The sequence below is a fragment of the Oreochromis niloticus genome, linkage group LG10 (assembly GCF_001858045.2).
Source record: "Oreochromis niloticus isolate F11D_XX linkage group LG10, O_niloticus_UMD_NMBU, whole genome shotgun sequence".
NCBI lineage: Eukaryota > Metazoa > Chordata > Actinopteri > Cichliformes > Cichlidae > Oreochromis > Oreochromis niloticus.
Window position 1 is genome coordinate 21,179,507 of NC_031975.2, and position 25,758 is coordinate 21,205,264.

Here is a 25,758-nt window from a genome sequence, read left to right on the forward strand (position 1 = left end):
TATGTAATGAAAGATGCCAGTCTCATGGTATGAATATAATAGTTTTTCTTTCTCTTTCTTTTTTCCTTTTTTCTTCATTGTTGTTGTCTCATTAAGCTTGACACAACAGTCAAGCACCTGCTGACTGCACCACATATACTAATGAGTTTACTGGAGGGGTGTAATTGGAGCCATGCTAGGAGTCAGAGTTCAGTGCAACTATGCATAACCTAATAGTGCCAGCGGTTGTTCCCACTATATAAAACAATATAAACTTCATTTCTTGGAGACAATACAAAAACTTTAAATATTATAAGCATCACATTGTTATATCACCTGTTGTATATTTAGATTAGCCATAACAGCTGGTGCTTTTCCCAAGTTACTGTTTATTGTTTATTTTTTTAACAGAATTTCTCAAGTAGATTTAATGTTTACTGAAGCCAAGCTGGTAATAATATAATATAACTGGAAAGTTATTTGTTCAAGCATCATTTTCAGCTGCTTTTGTCCCCCCCCCCCCCCCCCCCCAAATCTTTAGCTTTTAGTGTAGCAGTAGAAAGTAAGTAAACTTGAGCTTTTTGAGCCAGTAAAAGGGTATGCTTTCTAGCAGCCAATGTCAATATTGACAGTTGGGGGATGTCCTGTGGCTCAGGCGTGTAGCTTCCACAGCAGGCTGGTTTTCCAACAGTCCCTTCTTTGTGTTCCTTCCCACTGAGCCAGGAGCCACTCTTCAGCATCTGCACATGAATGGTAAGTCTAGTTCAGTTTTCTATCTCTAAAAAGTCTCAGTATTATTCCATCAGCAATTTCTGTGTGTTCCTTTGAGATTTGAGACAGATTTCCTAGTATTATATTTTTAAAAAAAAACAAAACTCAAGCTATATTTTTAACTTTTTTATTGAAGGATTTAGCCAGGTAGTTGATATTAATACAAAGATTATATTTATGGGACACTTGTTTGATTAGATTAAAAACATTTTCTGTTGTTCATTCATCATTCTACAGATTTTATTTTTTTAATTTCTGACCTGATGATGGGAAGACTGTTTAGGATCTGTGTCATATCTGCGCTGTTATTGTGCTGTACGTAAGTCACTTTAATATAAATTGCCACCTGCAAACTGCACACTATTCTAGCATACATCATGGTATATGGAATATGTCTGGGATATATTAGTAATTGTATTAAGTAGCTCATACAGACATGGACACATGCATTCCCACAAAATACTTGAATCCACATGCTAAAGGTATGCATTAGGGTACATAGGGCACAAATTTTCATTCAGCAGTGTAATAAGATTCCTATTATGGAAACAATAAATTGTGCATAAACATCTGCCTGCCCCTGCAAATTACCATGAACTGAGCCCTATTAGGAGACTGTAAACTCCTGTAAACATGAACCTTGGGGGGTTCGAGCCTATTGCCAGAGAGACTATGAGTTGGCGCAAGTGGATGACACATTTAAAGCATGACTGAGTGCTTAATGCAACATTACATCATTGCATCTAACTGAAAAGCTTAAGGCACAGTAACTCTGGGGGATTGCTGAGCGACATGAAAATGAGACAGCCATCTTTCTACTGAGATGAAAATGATTCATGCGCCACAGTGGACACAACCCTGCAGTTCCATGAGAGGTATCCAGTCAAGTGGAGTTAATGGAAATGTGCTTGCCAATCAGTGCTGTGTCTGTCTTTGCATGCGTTCATCTCTTCAGGTTAACTGTTAGTACCTTAACTGTTAACAGCCTAACACTGCAGCTGCTTTTAAATGTAGTAGAAGCCTGGCAATACATAAACAAACATTTAGTAAAACTGCAGCAAACCTTTAATGCTATCTAATTTTGCTGAGGCAAAAGGCACACTTGCACTTATGTCAAAAAAAATTTGGTCTTTTCTAATTTAGTTCACATGCTGAGGAAAATTGCTTTTCCATGCCACAGCCAACCATTCTGCCCACTCATTAAGGCCTTCTAGTGATAAGCAGCTTCTTTCAATCACTGAGCCCAATGTGTGTTCTTGTGCCAGGGCAGTGTGATTGAAATATTTTATGTGCTTCTGAGGTTAATGAAGATCAAAGACTCATGCCTGGGCAGGATAATTAGTATGCTGTCAGAATTAAACATACTATGAATAACTGAACTATGACTCTGTCTGTCTTTATAGACAAGTAACACCATTCAACCCTGAAAAAAGGCGTCCTACAGTGTGCTAAGACTTACTTGGTAACTTTATTAACTAATCAAGAAAATGCTAGAAAAGTTTTCCCTTAATACCTAAAAACTGCAATTTTGAAGGTGATCCTTTTAAAATAGTGTTTTTGTATTTTGAAGCAAGCATCTATATGAAGTATGACAGTATGTAACTGGTATCCCTAATATCTAAATCTAGCTGTAATATAAATAAACAGTCCAGTGAAAAAGTATTTACCCCCCTTCCTGATTTCTTCATTTTTTGGCATAGTTGTCACTCTTATGTGTTTCGGATCATCAATCAAATTTTAATATTAGACAAAGGTACAAAACAGTGGACTGGACCGAACAGGTTTGAGCTGTGAAGTGATGTGGAAGACATTGTGGATTTTGATGCTGTGAGGTAAATTAAGACGAGCAGACAGAGGGTTAATAAATGTCTTGATATCAAAAGGACAGCTATAACTTGCAGACAGCTCTTGGATTTTGACCTTAAGGGAACATATTTAGTAGACAACCAGACTTTCTAATCTGAGCAGTAGTCAGATGGGACTACAGGTGGGGCCGAGGGTGAGAGGGAGTCTGTAGAAGTGGGGAAGGTGGGGAGCTGGAGGACTTATTGAGAGACTTTATTTCCCAAGCCAAGGAACTGATGATGCAAATAAGTGGGAGGATGGTTTTATTCTCTGAGGTGGAATCAGAGGTGGAGAATTGATGGGACATTGTGTCAGGCTTTAAATTATAGGAGCCAGGTCTGTAAGTGATGGTTAGGCTGAATCTGGTAAAAAGCTAAAGTTTAGATGTTTGGTCTGAAGGTAATGGGGGTTTTCATGGTCGGTAAATACAACAAAGAGATGCTCAGCTCGTTCCATCCAGTGTCTCCGTTCTTTGAGGACTAACTTGATGGCCATCAGTTTGTAGGCACCAACAATGCACTGAGTGAATTTTGCCATTTTTCTGTTGAAATGACACAGCTCCTACCTCAGAATCTGAAGCGTCCACTCCCACAATGAACTGCTGAGATGGGTCTGGTTGAATGAGAACAAGGCCGAGGCAAAGAGTTTCACTGGAAGGCAACCTTTGGAGAAGTCAGTAATAGACAAGGAAGTTTTTCTTAGGTCATAGATAGAGTGGCAAAATTCAAAAAGCATTAGAGCTGTTTTCTTTTGGGGGAAACTGGCCAGTGAGCAACTGCTTACGCGTTCACTGGGTCAGCCTTAACCTGACCTTTCTTAATGATGAAGCCAAGGAAAGACACATACTCAATGTGGAACTCTCATTTCTCTCCATTAACATACAGCTTCTCCAGAAGGTATTGGAGGACCTGGTGGGCATACAACTGGTGTTCTGAGATGGGCTTTAAAAATGAAATTGTCATCCAGGTAAACAAAAATAAAACAAAGAAAATCACATTTCAGAAAGTCACAGAGAATGTCATTGACAAGCATTTGGAAAACAGTAGGACCATTGGTAAGACCGAAGGGCATTACCAGGTATAAGAAGTGGCACAGGCAAGTACTGAAGGCTGTTTTCCTTAATACACAACAGATGGTATGCATTATGGAGATCCAGCTTGGGAAAAAAACAAACTGTAGCCCACTGCAGGAGTTCAAAGGCAGATAAAAGGAGCAGTAATGGTACTTGTTTTGTGCAAATCTCTGAAATCAATGCAAGGATGGAGAGTTTTCTCTTTCTTCTCGACGAAGAGGAAGCACGCGCCAAAAGGAGAAGAAGACGGATGAATAATTCCGTCTACAAGAGGGTCCATGATGTACTTTTCCATTGCTTCACATTCTAGTTTAGTTAAACTGTAGAGTCAACTAGTGGGCAGAGAGGCTTCTGTAAGTAAATCTAAAGAGAGGCATACTTTAGGCAGTTTTGGTGACACCATGGACTCCAGCTTGAGATACTTTGCAGCCCCGGTCTATATTGCAGTTATGAGGTTTGAGCGACTCTGAATTGGATAAGCAGATGCAAATGGATGTAGCAAAAATGCAAAAAAAAAGAAGTAGAAATCAGGAAGGGAGCGTATACTTTTTCACAGCATTGTAGATAGATGTGTGGAATCATTTTTGAATAACAGACTGTAAGTGGTATTAACTGAACAGAAAGAAAATCTGCTGCTTCATATTCCAAATACTGCATAACTCATTCCAAATATCAGTCTCAGAAAAGTTTGATTTAATCCTTCAGCCCGGAAATTTTTGAGCCATTCTCTTTTTTAATCCTTTCTCCATTACACTCTTAACTCTAACTCTCATTACATTTCATCTCTCCCAAGATGTGGTGTTAAGTGGCGCTTTAGAACATGGAGAGAAAAAAAAGGAACAATTTCAAAGCCCTGACAAGAACAGCAGCAGACTCAAGGTGAAGGGAAATTTCACAAGTGCTAATGACAGGAGGCCAAAGGCTGTGACTCCAAGAAAGAAAGTCAAATCAAGAAGCAAGGGAGTGTTCATGGCACCTAGAAGTGACATCAGCTGCACCAGACTGGGAGGCATCTGCCAGCCAGTCCGTTACATCTGCCAAGGCCGATACCTCAAAGACAAGTGTTCAGGGGCCAAGACGCGCCAGTGCTGCATGCCAGGTATAATACAAATGTGCATCTGCCCATATCGAAATGTTACAATGACACAAACCTCCTGCAAACTTCTTCAGATGGTCACAAACACACTGCTCATTCTGTTTTTTTTCTGCCAAGAAGGAATTAAAAGGGATTTGCACAGTTTTTTTCAAGTCTGACTCATGAAAACGTTTTTGTGGGAGTGAGGCTGTATGTGTGGGTAACACACAACTGATGGAGAAGACATCAGTAAATGACATTTGAATAGTGCCTTTCTGCTGTAATTGGCCTTATTTCCACATGAATAGAGCATGAGTCACAGTCAGTGGATGTTAAAACATATTTTAAAAAATATCGTCTTTATGCTTGCCCTTTTGGCATGCAGTGCTGCAGCTTTTAATATGGTACCTATTTTGGAAGGAGAAGTATTATCTAACCTATTTCCTTTTCCCTCTTTCTGTAGTCCAAGCCTGGAGCGTGCTTTGTGCCGGTCACCACAACAGAGTGAGGGCCTGTGATGCGTACGGCTGTGGAGCTTTTAACTCCCAAAGGTGACTAATCCTGATCAGATCTTTATCTCAGAGCCCTCAGAGGATTACTCATACTGCAACATGCAGACGCTGATACTGCCCCGTGTCTAGTTTTGTATAGTATCCAAGCCTGATCCCTACAATGACAAAGCACATTTTTACCAAACCACTTGGAATTAATGATGAGTGAAGCTTTGTCTGCGTAGAAGGCTGGCTTTCTGTAGACAAAGATGTCCAAATAACTAGTCAGACATTTTTGTTCTGGCCAGATTAACATGACTATAATTGAATCTAGCCTTTTCTGATGGCAAAGTAATGCCAGTCTCCTCTGTCACTTGTCTTTTTACAGAGGTAATGGCCTCTATAAAGCAGTGGACCTTGTATGTGATGACTATTCGATCATCAACACACCATTTTCAGGCTCTCTGGCCGGTCCAGTGAGTCGGAAAGACCCAGCTGGTTATCAGTTTGATGGAGTCAAACTTCTCAGTGATGGTAAGAGGGACAAGATGCTAGCACAATACCTGAAAGTTAGCAAAGCAAGGAAGATTACAGTGTTTTTAAAACTGTAGATGTGAGTCTCAATCAAAATAAACAGGACAAAGACTTTGCGAGTCTTTACTGATTCCTGTACCAGATAAAGACCTATTTTAGTAGATATTTAGCACATCATTAGGGCGAATCAGTGACTGCATGAATAGCTGTACCCAAACATATGTCAAATCATCCAGTACTTGTTAAAATATTTCAGTTGGGACCAAAGTGGCAGACCAGCCAAATGGCCTACCAGAATATCCTTCAAAGACCCATGTTGTTAGTATTGTCATAAGGAAGTATGCAAATCTGTTTCAATTTCTAAAAAATTCAATTTAGAAGTCCCCTGAGATATTTTTATAACTGAAAATAAGCATAAACCAGGTTTAATTAAATCCCTGTAACCTTGTAGTGTTGCCTGTGAATTCCTTTAATCTACTGTATAGTTCCATGGCTAGGGCAAAGGCGAGGCTATGCTATTATGGTGGAGGCATTGCATGAGAATGAAAAGGAATGATTTAAAGGGATTAGTTAAGGTACTGAAACGCGAGCTGAGACTACATTGACCTCGTGGTAGCCCCTAAGATCGGGGTCAATGTGAAACCCCACTAAAGGCTGTTCATGAGTAATGACCCCCCATAAGGGCCATCATTAGAGAAAAAAAGGGAATGCATCTGTGTATGTGCCTAAAATACCCATGTATGCCTTTGCGGTGTATACCTATTTGTGTGTGTATATGTGCTCATGCGTGGTAATGTGTTTTGAGACCATCCTGAGTTGATAAGGTGCTGGAATGATGAGTAAACATCATTAGTCGTCATTCTGCCTCTCGCCTTATAATTGAACTGTATTATCAGAAGAACACATGTACTGTCAGCTCCTTTCATCTCCGGGTAAAGCACAGACATGATTAGACATCACAGAGACACATTACCTCACCGTGATGCCCACATTAATGCTGAGACACTGATCATTAAGTGCTTTTAAGATTTAATGATGTTGGTGAGTTTGCTGTAGAACTACTTTTAGGTTGTTTGTTTCTAGGTTGGCAGCCTGCTTGTTTAGGTGGATGGTAAAGGCGAGATCTGGAAGAGGATTTTAGCTGCACAAGTGAACTATTCATATGCCAATGATAAAGTGAATGCTAAACCCACCTTACCACAGCTATATCCTTTAGCCAGACTAGGGAAATAAGCTAAAAGGGTAAAACCACAAGTTGAAAGTCTTGGAGTTTCAGGCATGAGCTTATTATCAAGCCAACCTTTTTCCATCTTGGGAATATTGCCAAAATCCACCCTTTGCTTACTCTGAAAAACTTGTTCATGCACTCATCTCTTTTAGTTTGGATTACAATGCACTTTTTTTCTGGTCTGCAACTTAATCAGAATTCTGTTGCAAGCTTAGTAACTAAAATGCATAACAGAGGGCACTAGTTTAGAGCTACACTGGCTTCCCAATTCTACAGACTTGATTTAAAAGTGCTCTCACTTGTATATAAAATCAAATAGCCAGACTCACACTCTTAGATCCCCCACACCCACCTGTCAGATATCCAATACTCCTCATAGAGAAAAACTGGAAATACAGCCATTTTGCTCCCAATTTCTGGATCAGACTGCTCGAAAACATTAGGCAAGCAAATAACAAATAACTAGAGTTAACAAGCTCAAAATGAGGCAGTCACATTCTGATAGATACAGAGCATTTTCCTCATCAGTATCATATATCTACATGTGATTGATAGCAAGTTATAAAAAAGTAAACTCAAACTCTTTGGTGTGTACTCAATAAGCACTTTATTCAGTTGAGTTAGCTTAAGTCATTGATTTGTCTGAGCATTTTTTAAGGGTGATATTAAGGGATTAGTGCCCACAAAATCATTCATTTATATTTGTTTTGGTCCCATTTAGTACACTGCGTGAAGATCTTCAACATCCGTCCTTATCGTTACTCCGGCCCGGTAACTCAAGGAGAGGCCTTGGGCTATTTACTGCCACTGCAAGAACAGTTCCCTGGCATCACATCACACCTGGAGCTGCAAATGTGTGATGGTACTGATCCTTCACCCTTCATATAAACCTTTTTTTCCATGTGTTATACAACTGAGGCACTGTGCATCCTTGTCTTTTTAACATGTGGTGCATGCCCCTGCATATAAAATCCCTAATGCTAATAAGACTTTTTATAAGTGTTAATTCTTCTTATTCTCTATTATAGCCATAAAAAATGTTGGTCTCTATTTCTACAATAACTTAACAAAGATGCACTATATTGTTTTTCTCACAATAACACTTATTTAAAACACACTTCTACAAACTTGACCAGCGTTACTATACTTGATAATTGTCTGTCTCCATTTCTCAGTTTTTGCAACCTTTTGAATTTTTTGTAATACTTTATATCGAATACAAACAAAAGGATGTTTTCTAAAAAGTCATGAGTCATATGTTTAACATTTTCCTTCTCCTTTTCTGTGAAAAATGTCCCATCTTACATCCCATCACTCATAACCATGACTTTATATTTATTCCATTGTTGAAAAATAAAGTTTCATTTCTTCTTTTGTCTGAAGTGCTTTCTATTTCAAAGTTAAAAATGAGGCTGTCAAATATTTTCCCCATCTTAAAAATAGCAAGTTTATTCAACACAAACTTTATTCAATTTTTTTTTATTATATTACCAATATCTTCCATCATATTCATCTGATATCTACAGATGGGGAGATTTCCCACATGTACAGTACTAATGTAATGAGTATGGCACACCAAAAGATGGAGCTATTTTAAAACAAACCTGACACTGGACCTCAGCAGTCATCCTGTTCACATATCAGCAAAGAAATGTTAAACGTAACTGCAAGTATTCTGAGTTTGTACAAATCTAAATACTAAACAATAAACCATAGAGTGATAGTGTTGTGTTACCAGGATGGAAAAAGAAATATTAACACATTTCCAGTTTACCAATCACATCATCTTATGACTAATAATCACATCGAGACACAGGATATCGCATCATGTTTAAAAGTCTGATGTGTGCCTGCTAAGGCATTTCCCACTAACCTATGACTAATTTAAGCATTTAAAGGTTACTACCTTTCCATTAACGACTCGTTGGTGATTTCCAACGAGCAGTTAAAACATGGCCTCCCCATGTTTTACAGGGGGCTCTAGATACTCACTGTTGTGCCTCTCTCTTTACCTTCTCTGTACCTGCTGACAAGAATTTCATACAAAAGTGTTCAGTTTAGATTCATAACTCCATAAGACCTGGTACCACTAGTTTTCAGACTAATTCTTGCATTACTTGGCATCCCTCAGCCTTTTCTCCCCGTTGCTCTTTCTCACCCTTCCACTGAGGTCATTTCTTGAGAGAAATCTGCAGATGGATCAAGTGAAGGGCCGGATGGATTTCCCACGACCTGTGTCAGGTCTTTGTTGGATTTCTTTCTTTTTTCTTTTTTTCCTGTTTCCTAAAGACATAACTTTCAGACACTCAAGTGTAGATATTTTTAGGCCTAACACTTCTTTTTAAGGACACATGGCTGAGATATGTCAAGGTTTTGGCTAAAGGCTATTTGGGAATCACCTTGTTTGTGTCAGAATACAATTTTGTGTTATCTTTGGCAATTTTTGCAGATTTAACTAAAGTAATGGAAGAAAATTATGTTTTGCTAGTAACTAAGTGTCTTAAAAATACAATTTAAAACTGATTTTTTTTTTTTTTTGCTAAGTTTACTGTTATATATAGACAGCACTGGTTCATCCCTAGAATGCCTGTCTCTTTGATGATTGGCTCAAGACTTTTGCACAACACTGTATATCTGAACGATGTCCTCTGTAGTCTGTAATTAGCATATGAGTAGAAAAGTATAAGCTTAGACTCAAGCCAACTGATTTAGACATCTGCAGCTCAGCTGTATGCACAGTGAGACAACATCCATTCTTAACTGTCATTTAAATTGCATCAGGGTTATGATATTGCTAATGGAGAGCGGTTCATCGCGAAGAAGGCGAATATTCAAAGTTGCAATAGAGAATTGAAATAAATAGAGTTACAATTTAGTGAGAAATGGACAAAGTTCGCTCTCCTTAAGTGCTCTTGAGCACGCTGTTTTTGAGTGATGTCATATTGATTAAAGCCTAACATCTAGCTCTAAGTGTGCAGACTGAAGCCCGAGTGTTCCTGCAGATTGTGGTTTTGCTCTGAAGCTGGAGGGTTGGTCCACGAAGCGTCCCAGTTGCTCAAATGGGAGTAGGCGAGCTGGGATAGGCTGGGAGTTTGGTCGGGGCAGTCAGCGGGTCGGGACAAGGCATGAGAAAGGGGGGGAAAGGAAGAACCGATTATTAACTTCTGGCTTGCGAGAGTCTGAATGTTGGACAGGAAATTTTGACGTGGGAAGCTTTACGGGGGGAAAAAAAGGCGTTTGTTCAGATCGATCCCAGCCATTCGGATGACAAAGAAGCGTCGCAGTGTAAACTTTTTCAGCCGGGTGTGATCGCTCGAAAAAAAACCCGACAGGGACGTCTGCTTTTTTTTTTTTTTTCTTTCAACGGATCCGTAAAAAGAAAGGGACGTCATGCCACGGCGCACCGTGCAAGAAGTAACTGTTCAAGATGTCCAGAAGCGGAGGAATCCGAACAAACACTACGTAAGCCTTTTGTGTAATTACCACAGCAGTGTGCTTTGCTGCGTGAAATGTGCAACAGATCGCGGATATTCCGCAGTTCCCCCCTTTGTCCTGTCGGGAAAAGTAAAAAACAAAGAGAGTGTCAAATTACAGCTGACCAAACCGGCCGAAACGATCAAGCAGACTTTATTAGAATATGATTTCTGAAGACTTCAGGTCATGCTCAGACTATTTAAATCTGTTGGGATCTTTATTCTTAAGACCAGTAAGGACCGACATCAAGATTTACGCTGTTATATTTCAGCAACCTGTGCAGTGACCCAAAGTCAACAGCTCTTGTGTTGTTGTCGTTTTTCAAATTGTTTTTGACCTAATAAAATGCTCATTTAAAAAAAACGTGAGGATATCATTAAGAAGCATTCGAGTGGACCGACTCACGTGACCTATGACCCCTTTTCTCAGTGTGCATTTTTTTAAGTGACTCCCAGAATCACATGCATGTGACCATAGCCATTGCAGCACCTTACCACTGAAGACTGCAATGGTGGAAGAGTCCAAGAAACATAATAATATACAGTTCAGCCCAGTCCCCTAAACTATCCACACTGGCTAGTTACCACTGGTAACCAGGAAGTAGGCTATGACTAACATTTATGACAGGGTTTAAAGGCTGGACCCCATGTAGCATTTATTGGTTTTAAGACTGTGTCAGATATTGTGATTTTTTTTTATCACTATTTTTAAAAAAATATTTTTATTTTTAGTTTAGAGAGTTGTGTGTTTCTTTTCCAGTCAACAGTTGGCGAAAGGGAGAGAAAGAAGACGAAGAACTTGGGAATAATTTTCTTTTCTTAATAACCAGTGCAGACCTTGTGTGGGAGACGAGAATGTCATCAGGACAAAGCCTCTTTTTTTCATAAACAGTAGAGCTTTTATTAGTCTCTAGTGAGAGCTAAATGTGGGTGTATTTGCCTGCAATCCTGCACTTAGTATAAAGTCACACATATGACATCACTTGGTGTAGTTGGCCAAAAAAAGAGAGAGAAAGAGAGAGAGTCGCAGCCAAGGCCTTAGCAGGTGTTTGTGTTAGTTCCGTGTACATGTTGTGTCACTGTGTGTGTGTGTGTGTGTGTGTGTGTGTGTGTACTTGTATGCTGGTTTGCATCCATATGGGTGTGCAAATTTAAACCGGGGGCTGAAGGACCAGCAGACCTTGTACCGCTGTGAGTGTTAGTGGTCAAGGGCGCAGAGTTCTTTTGGTCCTGTGTCTTCTCCATCTGTTCGTTCAGTCTCTGGTGTAGCCTACTGTTATTTTATGCCTTTTCTCTCTTAAACGGATCTCAAGGTTCCGGGAAATTTAAAGTCTCAGGTCTGAACATGTAGCTTGAATAGCAAAAAGCTGTGTTGGCTTGTCTGCTCACCAGAGTTCAGTATATCTCTACAGAATGTCTAACACAAAGCTCTAATTCTTAAGACATATCTGCAAATATCTAATGGCAGAAGAAGTTTTTCTTTGAACTTGGAACTTTAATTAGGAGGGTTAGCTATTTTTTTTGTATCAGCTCCTGTTTCCTATGAGTTGCTGCACCTTAGTTTGGATAACAAATATTTCTTAATTAGTTTTATCTGCAGCAAGGACACAACAGGATATCTTTGCACTGATTAGTTTTTCTTCTCACTGATGAGTAATTTCATTCTAGTAGTTGGCCAGACAGAACCCGAACTAGTCTTTTTGGGGAATCTTTTTTTGTTTAATGAAGATGGCCTTGCTGCTTGTCTGTATAGCTCCCGTAGTTGATCAGTCCATCATAATATCGGATTCAAGTCCACCGAAAAAAGAGAATGAGGCCTGAAAGGGTCTGGGATTGGGGCCAGCAGCATTTAGCCAAACACAGCAAGCCACAAGGGAGTTTCCAATCACCTCCCTGCCTCTCCCCTTTCATTCTTTAAAGAACAAAATCCAAATCTGCTGCTGTCCCCAAACTCTTCACATTATTTAAAGTGCATTATGATTTACTGTTTTAGATATATGTCTGATTGAAGTTGCAGCTACGCCTACAGAGTAGTTCTTTTTTTAACCTAGTGCTGCCCATGTTAGAAAGGTAGCACTAACTTTGTGGGTTTTTTATTATTATCATTATTAATATTATTTCACTCTTCTGCATGTGTACAGGACAATTATGTTTTCTACAGCAGGAAGTGATGTAACTGCACTAGGAAGTGAAATCATCTGATATCCTTGTTCTTTTCATGTGAACGGATGATGACATTGGGGGCTTTTCATTAGCGTGACTCCTGACTTCCCGCACTCAAGTCTGTCTTAGCTCCTCCCAGCTATGCCATGTGGTAGATGTGATGGAGGAAAGGAGAAGTTGGTGGTTTCAGGGTGTCTTAAGTGGTGCAATTTGCTCATAATGGATGGAAGTGTGGCATTTAAATGTCATGCCACAAGATGGAAGACTTCTGTGTAGGATGCACCTGTGTTTCCTTGTGCAAGGTTTCTCTGAAAGCCTCCTCTTTCTTTATCTCCTTGAGGTGCATTTAAGGGACCGGAGAGCAATTCTTGGGTCACTGGAGGCAGTGGGATGTGGGGAAGCATACGTTACAGTAATGAAAACCACTCAGTGACAGCTGCGTGATGCTGCCAGAGAAATGGGATGTCTGCTATATGCAGCCCTCTCTAGGATTCATAACACTCCCAAATAATGGTAGTGACTGAAGAGTGATGCCCCAAGGGCTTTAGTTTATCACAATAATAGCTGTGCATTAGTTTCAATGTTATTTTTCTTTATTTTGCTTTGCCAGGTTTACATCATCAAAGTGTCCTGGAGCGATGGCAGTACAGAAACCATTTACAGACGCTACAGCAAGTTCTTTGACCTGCAGGTGAGTGAGCCACTAACTGTGTGCGTGTGTGTCTTCATTTTTGAGTTTCTTTTAATAGTCTTAAATGTGTTCTTTCACTTTTGTTTTTTGGGGGGATTTTTTTTTTTTTTTTTGTGCTAGCAGACAAGTGCACAGGGCAGGAAAGGCATGGAAGCACTGTCTCAGTCATACAAGACTAGTACTCGTAGCCAGCCTCTCCCTGCTCCACCCTTATAACCCTGGTAATTATATTGTGCGAGACGAGTCGGAAAATGTTCCAGTGAAGTTAATAGAGGACAGTGATGAATGCGACTGTGGCACTGATGACCACAGAAATGTCTGAATCATTCTCAGACGTCATGGTGATGGTGCACGCTGCACAATGAGAGAATCTTATTAGTATCCTAGTTTCCTCTCATCTTTTTGAAGGTAATGGATCTGAGGGAGGTGGTGGTGGGGGGGGTGGCCCGGCCCGGCCCGGCCCTGGCTGCATCAGAGATCAGAACATGGACTCCAGGAAATTCAGAAAGGCAATTACTTTTAATGAGCATGTAGTCAATTTCGGAAAGGCGTACTGTCAGCCCTAATTGGATTAAATTCCTTTTAATTGATTAAGATGGTCAATGCATGTGTAATGAAGTACAGAACTATAGTGCCTCACTGAGTTTTCTAAGGCTGCATGTGTAGCATTTGAAGTATTTATTTCATTCATTTGACTTGACCCCTAGTAAAGCTGCTAATAGAACCATTATCCATTAATTTTGTTAATCCATACCACCTTTCTGTTGTTGACACAGTACAAAAGCATGGATAAATATGAGCAGTAATATTACACATAAAGTCTAAAGCCTAGTCTTCAAATATCTTTTGTATTGTATAAATGACTGTATATATGTTATTCGCATTACAGTTGTGTAACTGATCAACTACTACACACAGCAGGCTACACTTTATTTATAACTCAGACTGTATCAGATCAGTGTTTTAGAATAAGAGCGTATAAGATGTGTTATTCAGCAGGGCGTGCCATGCCATTCAGCTGTTTCCTGGTGTGATGATGGATTTCTGAGTGACTTCAGTGGTCAAGGGGATGTAGATAAATCCTAGTAGAGACATAAGAGATAATGGCTCATCTCTTGTATCTCTGTATGGTTTGGTACTAATATATAAAAGCCACATTAAAGTTTTGGCATTTCTTGGAGACAAGTAGAAAATCGTAATACTCTGAATATCATCAGTGTCACTATAAGCTTTATAAGGAAATAAAGAGGCACCAAGTGCAACTGCAATGGCTGATTCCAGCTTTTTAAGGTTTTGACCTGACCCTATTGATTTTTTTTTTTTTGCAATCACCATGCAGCATTTATTCCAAGTTTTCTTTGACCAAGTTTAAACTTTACATTTTGTCCACAGCTGCATCAGGTTACATGACCTGCTGTCATGCTCCAGGTTATTGGGCTGACATTTTTTATACAAATACAATTTTTTTTTAAAAGAGCTGCAGACTATTTCAATTTCTCTACCATCTGTTATAATTGCATTACTCTGTAATTACACCCCCAAAACACTAGTTGTTGGTGGTATTATTGGGATGCTGTGTGGAGCATCTTAGTGTAATTCTCAGTGTTACAATGCTGACTAAGCTAGCCTTGTTGAAGTCGAATAGCTGAAATTACTACAACACAAAAAGAGAGCAGATTTGGACCAAGCTGAGTTTATACATGGTGGCAGTGCTATGAAAACAGCAGATGGTTGCCCCAGCAGATTACTCACTGCTGTGCAAGTGTCAGCATTAGCAACATTAGAAAGCTGAGCAGTCCCAGCCCATCACATATTAACATGCATTGTGTTTTAAGAAAGAAAGGTCTCTGTGGGTATTAGTATGATTTATATTGATTTCCATGATCACACGGTGTGTTTGTATCAAATAAAGCAATCACACTAGCTGTTGTCTGCATTGCAGCGTCATGTTTCATATCTGGAGAGGTGCACGTCAAGCTGCAGGACATGTTAATTAGATTTCCTCGAAATTGAATATATCCAGTGACCAGTTGTGGCTAATCAGCTGGCTTATTCCGATCACTAGCACACCAATCCATCCCCCATGTGTCTGTTATATTTTTATATTATGTTATAATTTTTCTGTAATCTGTCTAACAGGTTCCTTCATAATGTCTTTCATTATGTGGGTTTGGCTTGTCTTGTAATGCAGATAATAATACATCTCTGGTCATTCCACAGCCTTAGTGTTACGCAGGAAGTGCTAGTCACCACATCCTGTCAACATAACTGGCCTAAGCAGCTGATTCTCTTTTTGCAAACACAGCAGCATGTGCTTTTTGTGTGGCTGGCACAGACTTTGTTGATTTTGCTTCACTAAGGGCTAAAACAAGATATAAAAGCAGTTTTCTCTATTATAAATACAAGTCTCTTGATGGATGCGCAAAACCAACAATAGCAAGGCTGTTATTTACATATTGAAAATAAAGAAAAAATCTTAGTATTAACCATGCAGCAGTAACAAAATAGCGAGTATTTCTTGTTCCTGGCATTCTATCTTTGATCTGACAGATCAATTGCTCAGTTCTCTAAGGAAGAGAATAGCTGAGCAAGAGCCAGATGTTCTTGTCACCGAGGATATTTCTGCTACTTTTTTTTTTTTTGCACCATCTAGAAATGGAGAATTTTTCTGTTTAATTAGCAGCTTTTTAAAATAGGTTTTTAACAATCTCATCAGACAGATTCATCATACTCACAGGTTAAAAACATCAGCTGGGCTGGCAGCTATATTTACATTGAAAATTGTTACTCAGAGAAAATTAGAAGCCACAGAATGCCTTTTGAATTTTTTTTTTCACATACAGCAAACATCCTCTGTCTGGGTAACAAACCACAGGGGCAACACTGAGCATGTGCAAACAGTTACTCACTGAACAGACAGAGGTGTGCCTGCAATAGGAGAGAAAGGCCCTGCGCTTGTGCTGTTTGTGAGATTTTTCCTCAGAAAAACAAGAGGGTAAAGTTGCTCAGTCTACGGAATTAGTAGTTGGCAGTTGTTCCAGAAGTGAGAGGAAGGCCAGGCACTCAATGTGAGATGGTGTGTAGTGCTTTAGAAATATATTCTACCTGCCACAAATATTTTAAAAACGTCAAAAACTTGTTTAAAACTAAAAATTCTATTTATTCTATTTAAAATCATGAATTGAACTAAATTCAGTCCAATTGTAAGAAGCTTAACATTCAACCACGAAACTTAATGTTTGTGTTCGGGAATGCAAGTAAACAACTTAATGCATCTTAATCAAAAATAACAATGTGCTTTACTAATGTTTCTCCGCTTTTTGTAAAACATTACATTTGAAAATGTACAGATAATAACAGTTATTATGTTTTAGCATTAAACAAAATTTAAGCAAAACATCACTTAGATTGTACTGTCTTGATCTTTGTCAGTTAGTGTGTCTGTGTGTGTGTGTCTTTGTGGAAAATATCATCCTGGATACACAAAACAGTTTAGGGGCTTTTTTTGTCTGTCTGTGGATACGTTTTTGTCAACATGATAGTGTGACAGCCATACAAGACACAATCTTGAAACATGACACATCTGCAGCTGAGCTCATAATCAGAGGGGGTGGGGGCACTGGGCCTGGTGTGAGCCCATCCCATGGTGGCTTCTAGTTTCTCTCTCTTTTTTTTTTCAGTGCGTTCATCTTAGCAGCTTTTCAGTTTGCTTCCATGTCACTAAGAACAGTTTCCATTCTGCACACGTGTCCATCGAGCTCTACAGGCTTCCTGCATTCCCGCTCGCCTTGGATAGTGGATATATTTCTACTTTAAAGCTTAAGGGGGGAAAAAAAGAAAACATTATTTGCTTATTCAGAGTTGCACAGCTGTCACATATTTTCCATCTGCAGTAATAAACTCAGCTTCTTGAAACAGGGGTGGGGGGGGGGGCAGATTATTTGACTTTGTAATATGAGGTTGCCTCTTGCGGTCATTTCACAAAGCAGCAACAATGTGATAATTTTTGTGTACTGTAACTATGGCGATATCTTTTAAACAACTATGTCCTCAACAGTTTATTTGAAAGAAGTAAACTTATGACCTGAGAGGATGAGATGTTTTCATGTATATAGTCTATATAATCTTCCGGGATTCAGCTAAATGAATACTAACAAAGGCATACCAAACCTTATCATATTTGTTAGCTTCATTATGTTCTTGTGCAGATTCATCATTCTTGAGAATGGAAGAGGTTTCTTTAGCAGCATGGCACAGATCTCCAGAAAGTCAAGCTTTGAAATGGGATCTCTACTCTGAACTTTCACCCTCTGCCTTCTTGTCCATGTGGTTGTCTGTGAAATCACTATCTTTGTTCAGGGTTACTCATTTTTGAAAAATGGTCTATTGTTAACTGCTGAAGAGATGACGAGCACAATTGAAACCACTTATTTTTCCCATGTCGTGCATGTTTTCACTTTATACATTCGAGAAACTGAGGGATCAGAAACAAACAGAGCATCTGAAAATTGGTTTTGCTGTAAATTATGAATGTTTATAAGGAATTATCTGAAATTTGTTATAATATTTTAAAAAAATGACACACATCATGATGAACATTACATTGATACTGCACATACCTTCTATTTTGCCCATTGCCATCTTGATGTTTTTGAGCAAGACGAGGATCTGAATGTGAAGCTGCATGTTCATTGAGTCATTCACAAGTGATAGGAAGCAGACGTTACGATCATCCTTTATATTGTTTATGGCTGAGAGTGCTAACAGTAGCCAGGGCAGCTCTGCTGGGTAAACTAAGTCATCACACATAGTTACTGCATAGTCATTACCCCAAGCATCTTTTTCTGCATTCGAGAAGAAGTGTTTATCCGTTGGGATTCTTCATTCTTCATTTGCCAAGTTACTGTGTTAACATGCTTTCCTCTGATTACTTAGTATTAATTAGTCAGTGTTAGTGCTAATTACTATAGCATAATACCGTGGATAACTTAAATACTTAACAAACACCAACAGGTTAAAGAACTCCACAAATGTGGATGGTAACAGTATGTTGCCATGAGAACAGTATCCCCACAAAGGGTTAAAAAATGGTTTCAGGCTTAATTATGCAGTGAACTGAGTCAGAGAATGCCAGGGCTGTTGAGATGGGCAAAGAGAGCAACAATTGTTCATGGACCTTTTTCATGCTCAACAGTCTGGAGCTTCTTAGATCTTCTTTATTTGGTTTTTGATTAAATACTGGTGATGTGGTTTAAAGGGACATAGACTAGACAAATTACAGTCCCTTGAAACATTACGCGACTGTAAATCTGCAAGCAAATGTTGGATGAAATAACAGTGTTTAAAAGATTGCAGGATCATAATAGGCTGGGAATGTAGCATGTAGACAATGTAGAGTTCTGTTAAACTGAGACCTCAGAGCACTTGTGATGCTTGCAGCCGTTACTGGTGTGTTAGTTTACTATTAATATTATTATTATTCTTAACAGGGGGTCTGATTTGATAGCTTTAGAGGAAGCCTGTTACACAGTGGTTTGGATCTTGCAAGATATAATGGCATGATTGTCTGATCCGAGGGGTTTGGGTGCAGAATAAGGCATTAAGACTTTGGAGCTACAAAGTGGAGCCATTTCATGTAATGATTTACAAGTAATCAATGAAATCTTAAATGCGTCTGTGTTGTGAATGGGGCGGCAGTGTAATTCTGCTAGGACTGGAGTAATGCGTTCTCTGTCCTGCTGGCTGTATTTAACTGAAAACTGCTACATCAGTTAGGCACGTATGCAGTGAGTGGCAATAATCAGCAAACAGGAGAAAATGGTGGGGGTTATGGATCGGATGTTCAAGTATGTCATTGAAGAGTATTGGTCTGACCTTGGAAATATTTCTAATCTGTACCAAAATGGACGTAAGATATGTTGTTTGAAGTCAAAGTGTAGAGCAAGAGAGTCAAACTGTATTCAGTGTTTCCATTAAAGAGTTTCTTGACAGAATGTTTGCAGAATTTTTCCTTAAATTGTGGAGAATCGTAATATTTTCTAAACACTTCTTTTTATCAGGTGAAGAAGCATGTAGATTAGGTTGGGGTATTTTAGATGAAATGAACTTGTAAGTAAATAAATAAATATATTCATTGTATTCCGAGTGCAGTGGAACAGGCACAGAAATAAAGTGCTTAATGTAGAATTTTGGACTTGCATATGTCTATCTATACAATACAAACACATGACTGAGATAAACTCCATAGCACATATCTGAAAAAACGCATTTTAGAAAGTTAAAACCATATGCAGCTTTCCTCTCCTCTGCCTAGCCTGTCATCCTCACCCCTGTCGAGGATGGATATTTGATGTTGAGTGCATGATGTAAATGGTATGTCGAAAAGATGACTTTACTCGCTCCATATGCCTTTTCTTGTTTGACTGCCTCTGATTACAGAGCAGATACAAGTCTTAGAGTAGACACAGGGACTGGGGTGTGTCTGCACTCACAGTCAGACACATGGGAACAATTACAGTGTGTGGGGTACTGGCTCCTCTCTGTTTCTCTGTCTCCTTCCCTCACTCTGTCTCTCTTGTCTATGTCAGGCCATCTTTTTGTTTATACAGTGCTACTCAAGGTGGTACTGAGTCACCAACTAAACATCTGACTATTTGTCTTGTGATGCATTTCAAGAAAGTACAGAACTCCAGTAACCTGCTTGACTCATGTTTTCTTACTATTCCTGCTTTTGTAAATGAAAGGGATTATTTTTTGGTTCCTTTTATTCGTTTTCATCATATAAAATAGAGATTTAGCTTCACTGAGTAAATTAATTAAATTGCTGTAGCACAGTATTTTGCTTTGTAATTAAGCTTGTATTTTATGAACCAGATTTTGGATTGACATTCTTGTGATTTCAGGTTTTAAATTAAGGAGAAAAAAAAGCTATAAGAATAGGCTGAGTTTCAGTAAGGTAAATATAAAACTGTTAAACTTCTTTATTTGGACTACAGCTGTGACACAGCTTTAGATGCATAAGAAATGGAGATAAGAGCAGGAGAAATGAGAAGCCACTGCTTTCTAGCCTTTTAAAATTCATGGCAAAGGAAATGTTCCACTATGTCAGCGGTGGTGCTCCTTAGCTACAGCTACAGCAACATATGAAGTAGAGGGGGGAAAACCATACCATCTGCTCAGTACATTTATAATTATTGGCAGATCTGCATTTATTGGCCAAATTCCTTGTTGGAACTGCTGATTTGTTTAAAAAAAAAATCATCAGTTTCTCTTAACCACCCTCAGCTGTCCTGTGTATGTATCCTGTGTGTGTGAGAATGTAAAAACCTTACATGCTAATAAGTTTGATTAATCATCGCGTTTCAGATGGAATTGCTGGACAAATTCCCAGTGGAGGGAGGCCAGAAAGACCCTAAGCGCCGGATCATTCCATTCCTGCCAGGTAAGAGTTGAACACACAGTCCCTCAACGACCAATCACAGAAAAAAAAGAAGTGGCACATAATTGGGCATTATTAGGAATAAATGGAGAATACATCATTTTTACAGACCATCCCAATTAAACTTACCTGATTTAAATTTGTCTAATCTTCCCTTCAAGGCTGTCTTCTGAAGGCCTTGTGATCCACTTCTAGTGCTATTTTTAGAGTCCTTCCTGGAAATCCCATCATGACCACTTATTTTGGGTGCTCTGTGACTTCGTCATGGACCTCAAATGTGTGCAGACAGCAAAAATTGACTTCCATTCAGCAGTTTTCAGTTGAATGGCTCACGGTTCCCAAACCACAGTGTATCAGGAAACCAGGGTCATGTTCGTCATTTTGTTTGACATTCACTGGTTGTGCAGCGTAAATTTGTCCCTCTGTGTAAAGCTGAAGGTGTCGAGCTCTACTTCAATGTCCCGAGGCGTCCCGAGGGGAGAACATTTAGTCCATTAGTTTGACATTTATGTCCTGACGAGTCTGGTCACGCAAACCTGTGTCACTTCCTACCTGCCCTACTCAACCAGATTTGCTTCCCTGTAACTTTCTCCATAAAATCAAAATCACATTTAAGGATCGCTGTCTTGACATACTGACTGAGATCCAGCATGCAACACAGAGGTAAAAGTGCACAGGCACAGAATGAGATATCCATAAAGTGATTGAGGGATAAATCGGCCAGAATTAAATCATCAAAGTTTTGATTTTTAAGGGCTGATTCACACAGAGCGATTTAGCCACAGCTCATATGCTTATAATACGGAAAGGTTTTTGAACTCCTGTGTCGTCCCCTTGCTGCAGTGTCATGTCCTTGTATTATGTGTGCTCCCTTTGATCCTTCAACCAAACGCACAGCAGTGACTTACTGATGACCTTAAAATGAACTGGAGGAAAGCCGAGTTAATCTTTTACACGTGCGCTTAGAAACCAACTAGAACAACCTGAAGCAACGGTGTTGGGCATAAGAATATTATTTCTGCCACTAAGCAAGAATATTTTAATTCATGTACTTTTTAAACATTGGACTGAACCACATTATCTCAGCAAATGGCCTAAAGACACATTAGACATGCCATGTATGTGAATCAGTGCTGGAGCCTTTTAGAGAAACAGACTATTTGCCAGTGTTTCATGTATTTTTAACAAAAATCTGAATGTTATACTCCGTAGTATTCATTATGATAATCCCAACTGAGCTCCATCATTGTCCTGGCTGAATCATCATTGTGTGTGTGTGTGTGTGTGTGTGTGTGTGTGTGTGTGTGCGTGTGTGTGTGTGTGTGTGCGTGTGTGTGTGAGAGAGAGAGAGAGAACTGGCTAAAATAACAACTTCTCTTTAGTTTTCACTATTTTTTTTCTCAAATACAAATGGCAACAAAGTTTGTTTTGAAAAGGGGGCTTTGGGTGTACTTGACCAACTTTTGAGATCCTGCTGAAAGTAATCCTTTATGAAAGGAAGAAAATCCTTAATGTAAACCCCACCCACATCTTCCCCACCAGGCTTGGGATGGGTGGGGGTTAGAGTTTTTTTTTTTTAATGCCCATGCAAGTCTGGAAGTCATTGAGAGAATGCTCATACAAAAACACACACGCATTCACCCTGTTTGATGAAATCTAAGTAGGAAAGGAAGGACAGGGAGAGTTTTTTTGGGTTTTTTTTAAAGATTGCTTTTCATACCATCCTTTTTACATCTAGGCACCCCATACTGATACATTAAACATCTACATTAAACTATGTGTGTGTTTCCTGTTTTTATTGTCTGAATAAATTCTTGTCTCCATCATGTGGAAGCTTTTCACCTTTAATTTGATCCTGTAGTGGAACGGCATTTTGATATTTTTTGATAGTCTTGGTTTGCTGTAAAAGCAAAAAAAAAGAAAAAAGATAAAGGCAGTGAGGATGGCACTAAAGTGCAGCTTCTCTGGTGCTGCTAAGGCACCAAAAGAAAAGGTCTGATTGGACTCATGGACATTTGCATGGGACATCCTCTAGGAATGCTGCTGTGAAGCTGTTTGCATGTTGTAGGAAGGTTTTTATCCTGAGTGCCTGAATACATGGAGATTCAAATGAAGGACCATTACTAGCTTCAGATCAGACCTCTGTCTGAGAGGCAAACAGAAGCAAACAGTCTTCTGAACTGCACAGTATTCATTGACAGCCAACGGGGGGAAAAAACCCTAAAACATTCACTTACAAAGCAAAAGTCTGGAGAAAAGACTGGGGCCAATCTGACAAGGTACGGAAGTGGTTTTCCCTTTCTGGTTTGGTTTGTTCAAGGCCCCAAGTTGTTTTTACTCCTTGGTGTCTCTGCATCAGCAAAGTGGTTTGTCAGTAAGAGTACACACTGTAGAACTTGTGCTTTCTTCTCTTTGACAAGCATTGACAGCATTTTTACTCTGAGGTCAGATTTTGGCCTTTGGAATTTGTTAGAAGTCCAATAAATATATAACTTTATGTATTTTTCATTCACACAGGCAACTCTTTATCTTTAGATGGTGCCAGGTTTTGTAGATTGGTTCATAAATGACATAAAGATAAAATGATACATTTGACGTGTTAATCCCACCATTCAGAGTCAGGTTGGCTTTTAAAAAGTTAAGATAAATTGTGGGTCTGCTAATTCAAGCTACTGAATATGGACACAGTTTTTCACAGAACTGCATAGAGTCCTTCGAAAACGTTCTTTTCACTGTTTTGTATTCTCTGTGCACTCTATTGCCTGAGGAACTATCTGCCTGACATGGCAGGAGGTACTGCATGCCGCACAGGTCACATACAATTCTGTGGAGCCGAGTAACTCACATTTCCTCCTAAGTCTGCTGTGAAATGCAAAAAAACGCAAAATGGCTGAAAAGTTGGGGCTTACGCCTGATTCATAGAACATTCACCACTTTGTCTCTGTCCTCTTCTTCCACCAGTAACACACCTGTGCAGGAATGTGCACCTGTGTAGTAATTACAACATAGGCGCAAATCAGTATTTCTTCTCCGTACACGCCTAGATGTTGTGTTATTTAAAACCTTAGTGGTCAAGTCATTTTGTACAAGCCCGATTTAAATACAAAACAAAAAAAAGTCACAGAAATATCCTCAGTTTTCTTAGCAACAAAAGTGATATAAGCCATGTCCAAGCCAAGTCCAGCAAGTTTCCATAGGTAGACAATAGTATTTATAAAAAACATTATAAATATATGCCTTTTTGCTGCTTACTTACTTTATTTTTTCCTCAAGACCAACCCTACTTTTACTAAGTCCCAACTGAATATATGCACGTGTCAGGTAAAATCCAAATACGGTCTCGAGTACACAGTTTGGTCACAAGATCCCAAGTCCTGTCGTGTTCTATAAAAGTATTAGCAGCTCAAAATCTCCCCAAAAAGGCTAATTAGATTGGTGAATGTAGTCATTAAGATGTGAGTTCTGAGAACAGCTTTCTTTGGGTGAGGTAACAATAACCTCTCTATGTATGGCCATCTTAAACGGCCTTTTTTCTCCATGTAGTTCGCTCAGTTTTCCCAGGAAACAAAAGCTGTTTGATACTTTTGGTCACTACTGACTCTGAGATTTGCCAAAATGTCCACCGTGCCTCAGCCATGGCTCCAGGGTAGCAGCATTCCACCCTGCCCAAATAAGCCCTTTTCATCGGCTGCATCCATGAGCTGCCGTGCATACAAAGTGGGCAGTGTTGAGTCAGTGCTTCTCTCCTGACCCCAGAGAGCTTTGGAAAACCTTCAAGAACGCTTTCTGCTTGAGGAGTGATGAGGGGAGGAGAGGAAGAAAGAGACAGAAATAGAGAAGAAGTGTGTCTGAGGGTTGACTTTCAAATCTCTTTAGTTTTTCAGTGCTGTCCCGACAGTGTCCCCTCGACTGCTCTGGCAAGAGCTTGCCAATGCCATAGAGATTTGAAATGTCTTCTCTAATTCTTCTTCTAGTTAATCTCATTTGTAACAGTGTCCCTTATGTAGGATGATCTTGTTGTCCTTTGCAATGTGGTCAAATATTAAAGTCTACTGTTAATCAGACCACGCTCGTTGACACTAGATTTCATATCTTTATTTATTGTTTTGATGCAATTATCTGCAGTGTGGGAAATGGTAGTAGCATAATAGTTAGCAGCCTTGGTAAAAAACAAACATGCATCGCTTATTGTACAACTTTTTAAACTGAGGCACCCTCTGCCCAACCCCTGAACCTGTGGGGTTCACCAAGAGAGATGAACACACCATTTTTAATAACTGTTGTTTTTGGCAGTAGACTGAAACTTACAACTGACCGTTGGCATTACAGCAAAAAAAATTGCCAAAGTTACTAAGCTGTGGCTATCTATTAATTATGTGCAGTTGTGAACAGATGTTTCCATACTCTCATCATGGGCATGAATGTCGTGATAAATTTAGGATTTTTAATGAGTTCTTTGAACTGTTCTTTTTCCAGAGTGGAATGATTTTACAACAAGAACTGGGTGGACAAGCATGTGTTTAAGAAACATATAGGCTCAAATATATACATACATTCACTTAAATCTTTTAAAAAAGTGGTACTATTCTACAATTTCTTTTAACTTGACTTGGCAACTACTGTGTGATACAACTCTGTGAAGATCTAAGAAAGAAAACTGTCAATTTACACAAGTTGGGAAGTTCTAAACAACTGCAGATTCCAAGATCATCAGTCAAATCATTCAAACAATTGTACATGAATACACCTTATTTGGATATATTACCACTTTGCCAGGGTTGGGAAAGAGACCCAAGCTGTCTCTCTGATGAGAGGAAATTGGTTGGGATGTTTCGGAACAACTGAGGAACCACCAAGACTCAAGCCTGTTATGAACCGGAAACTGTTGGACAACCAATTTTCAATGAAATTCAATTCATTTTTTTAATAGTACCAAATCACAACAACAGTCACCTCAAGACGCTTTATATTGTAAGGTAAAGTTAAGGTAAAGACCCT

The 25,758-nt window shown here is 39.2% G+C and overlaps 2 protein-coding genes across 4 annotated transcripts in view; both read left to right on the forward strand.

Moving 5' to 3' along the window:
- Nucleotides 1-584: 584 nt before the first annotated feature.
- Nucleotides 585-8,371, forward strand: LOC102077395 (leukocyte cell-derived chemotaxin-2). 3 transcript variants are annotated; one of them, XM_005452552.4, is made up of 6 exons: nt 585-732; nt 988-1,065; nt 4,461-4,766; nt 5,206-5,293; nt 5,622-5,767; nt 7,717-8,371. In XM_005452552.4, exons 1-6 carry the CDS (start codon nt 726-728, stop codon nt 7,881-7,883), a joined length of 792 nt encoding a protein of 263 aa, XP_005452609.1. In that variant the 5' UTR covers nt 585-725; the 3' UTR covers nt 7,884-8,371. The 3 variants fall into 3 exon arrangements, with proteins under 3 accessions (XP_005452609.1, XP_025766457.1, XP_025766458.1); XM_025910673.1 differs by lacking the exon at nt 585-732 and adding an exon at nt 2,154-2,212 and having other exon boundaries at nt 1,019-1,065; XM_025910672.1 differs by lacking the exon at nt 988-1,065.
- A 1,491-nt stretch (nt 8,372-9,862) lies between these two features.
- sh3pxd2b (SH3 and PX domains 2B) overlaps nt 9,863-25,758 on the forward strand; it is a 35,214-nt gene continuing 19,318 nt past the window's right edge. The window contains 3 exon segments of the mRNA XM_005452548.4: nt 9,863-10,457; nt 13,242-13,322; nt 20,688-20,763. Of these exon segments, the coding sequence (XP_005452605.2) occupies nt 10,386-10,457; nt 13,242-13,322; nt 20,688-20,763 (229 nt within the window). The 5' untranslated portion in view covers nt 9,863-10,385.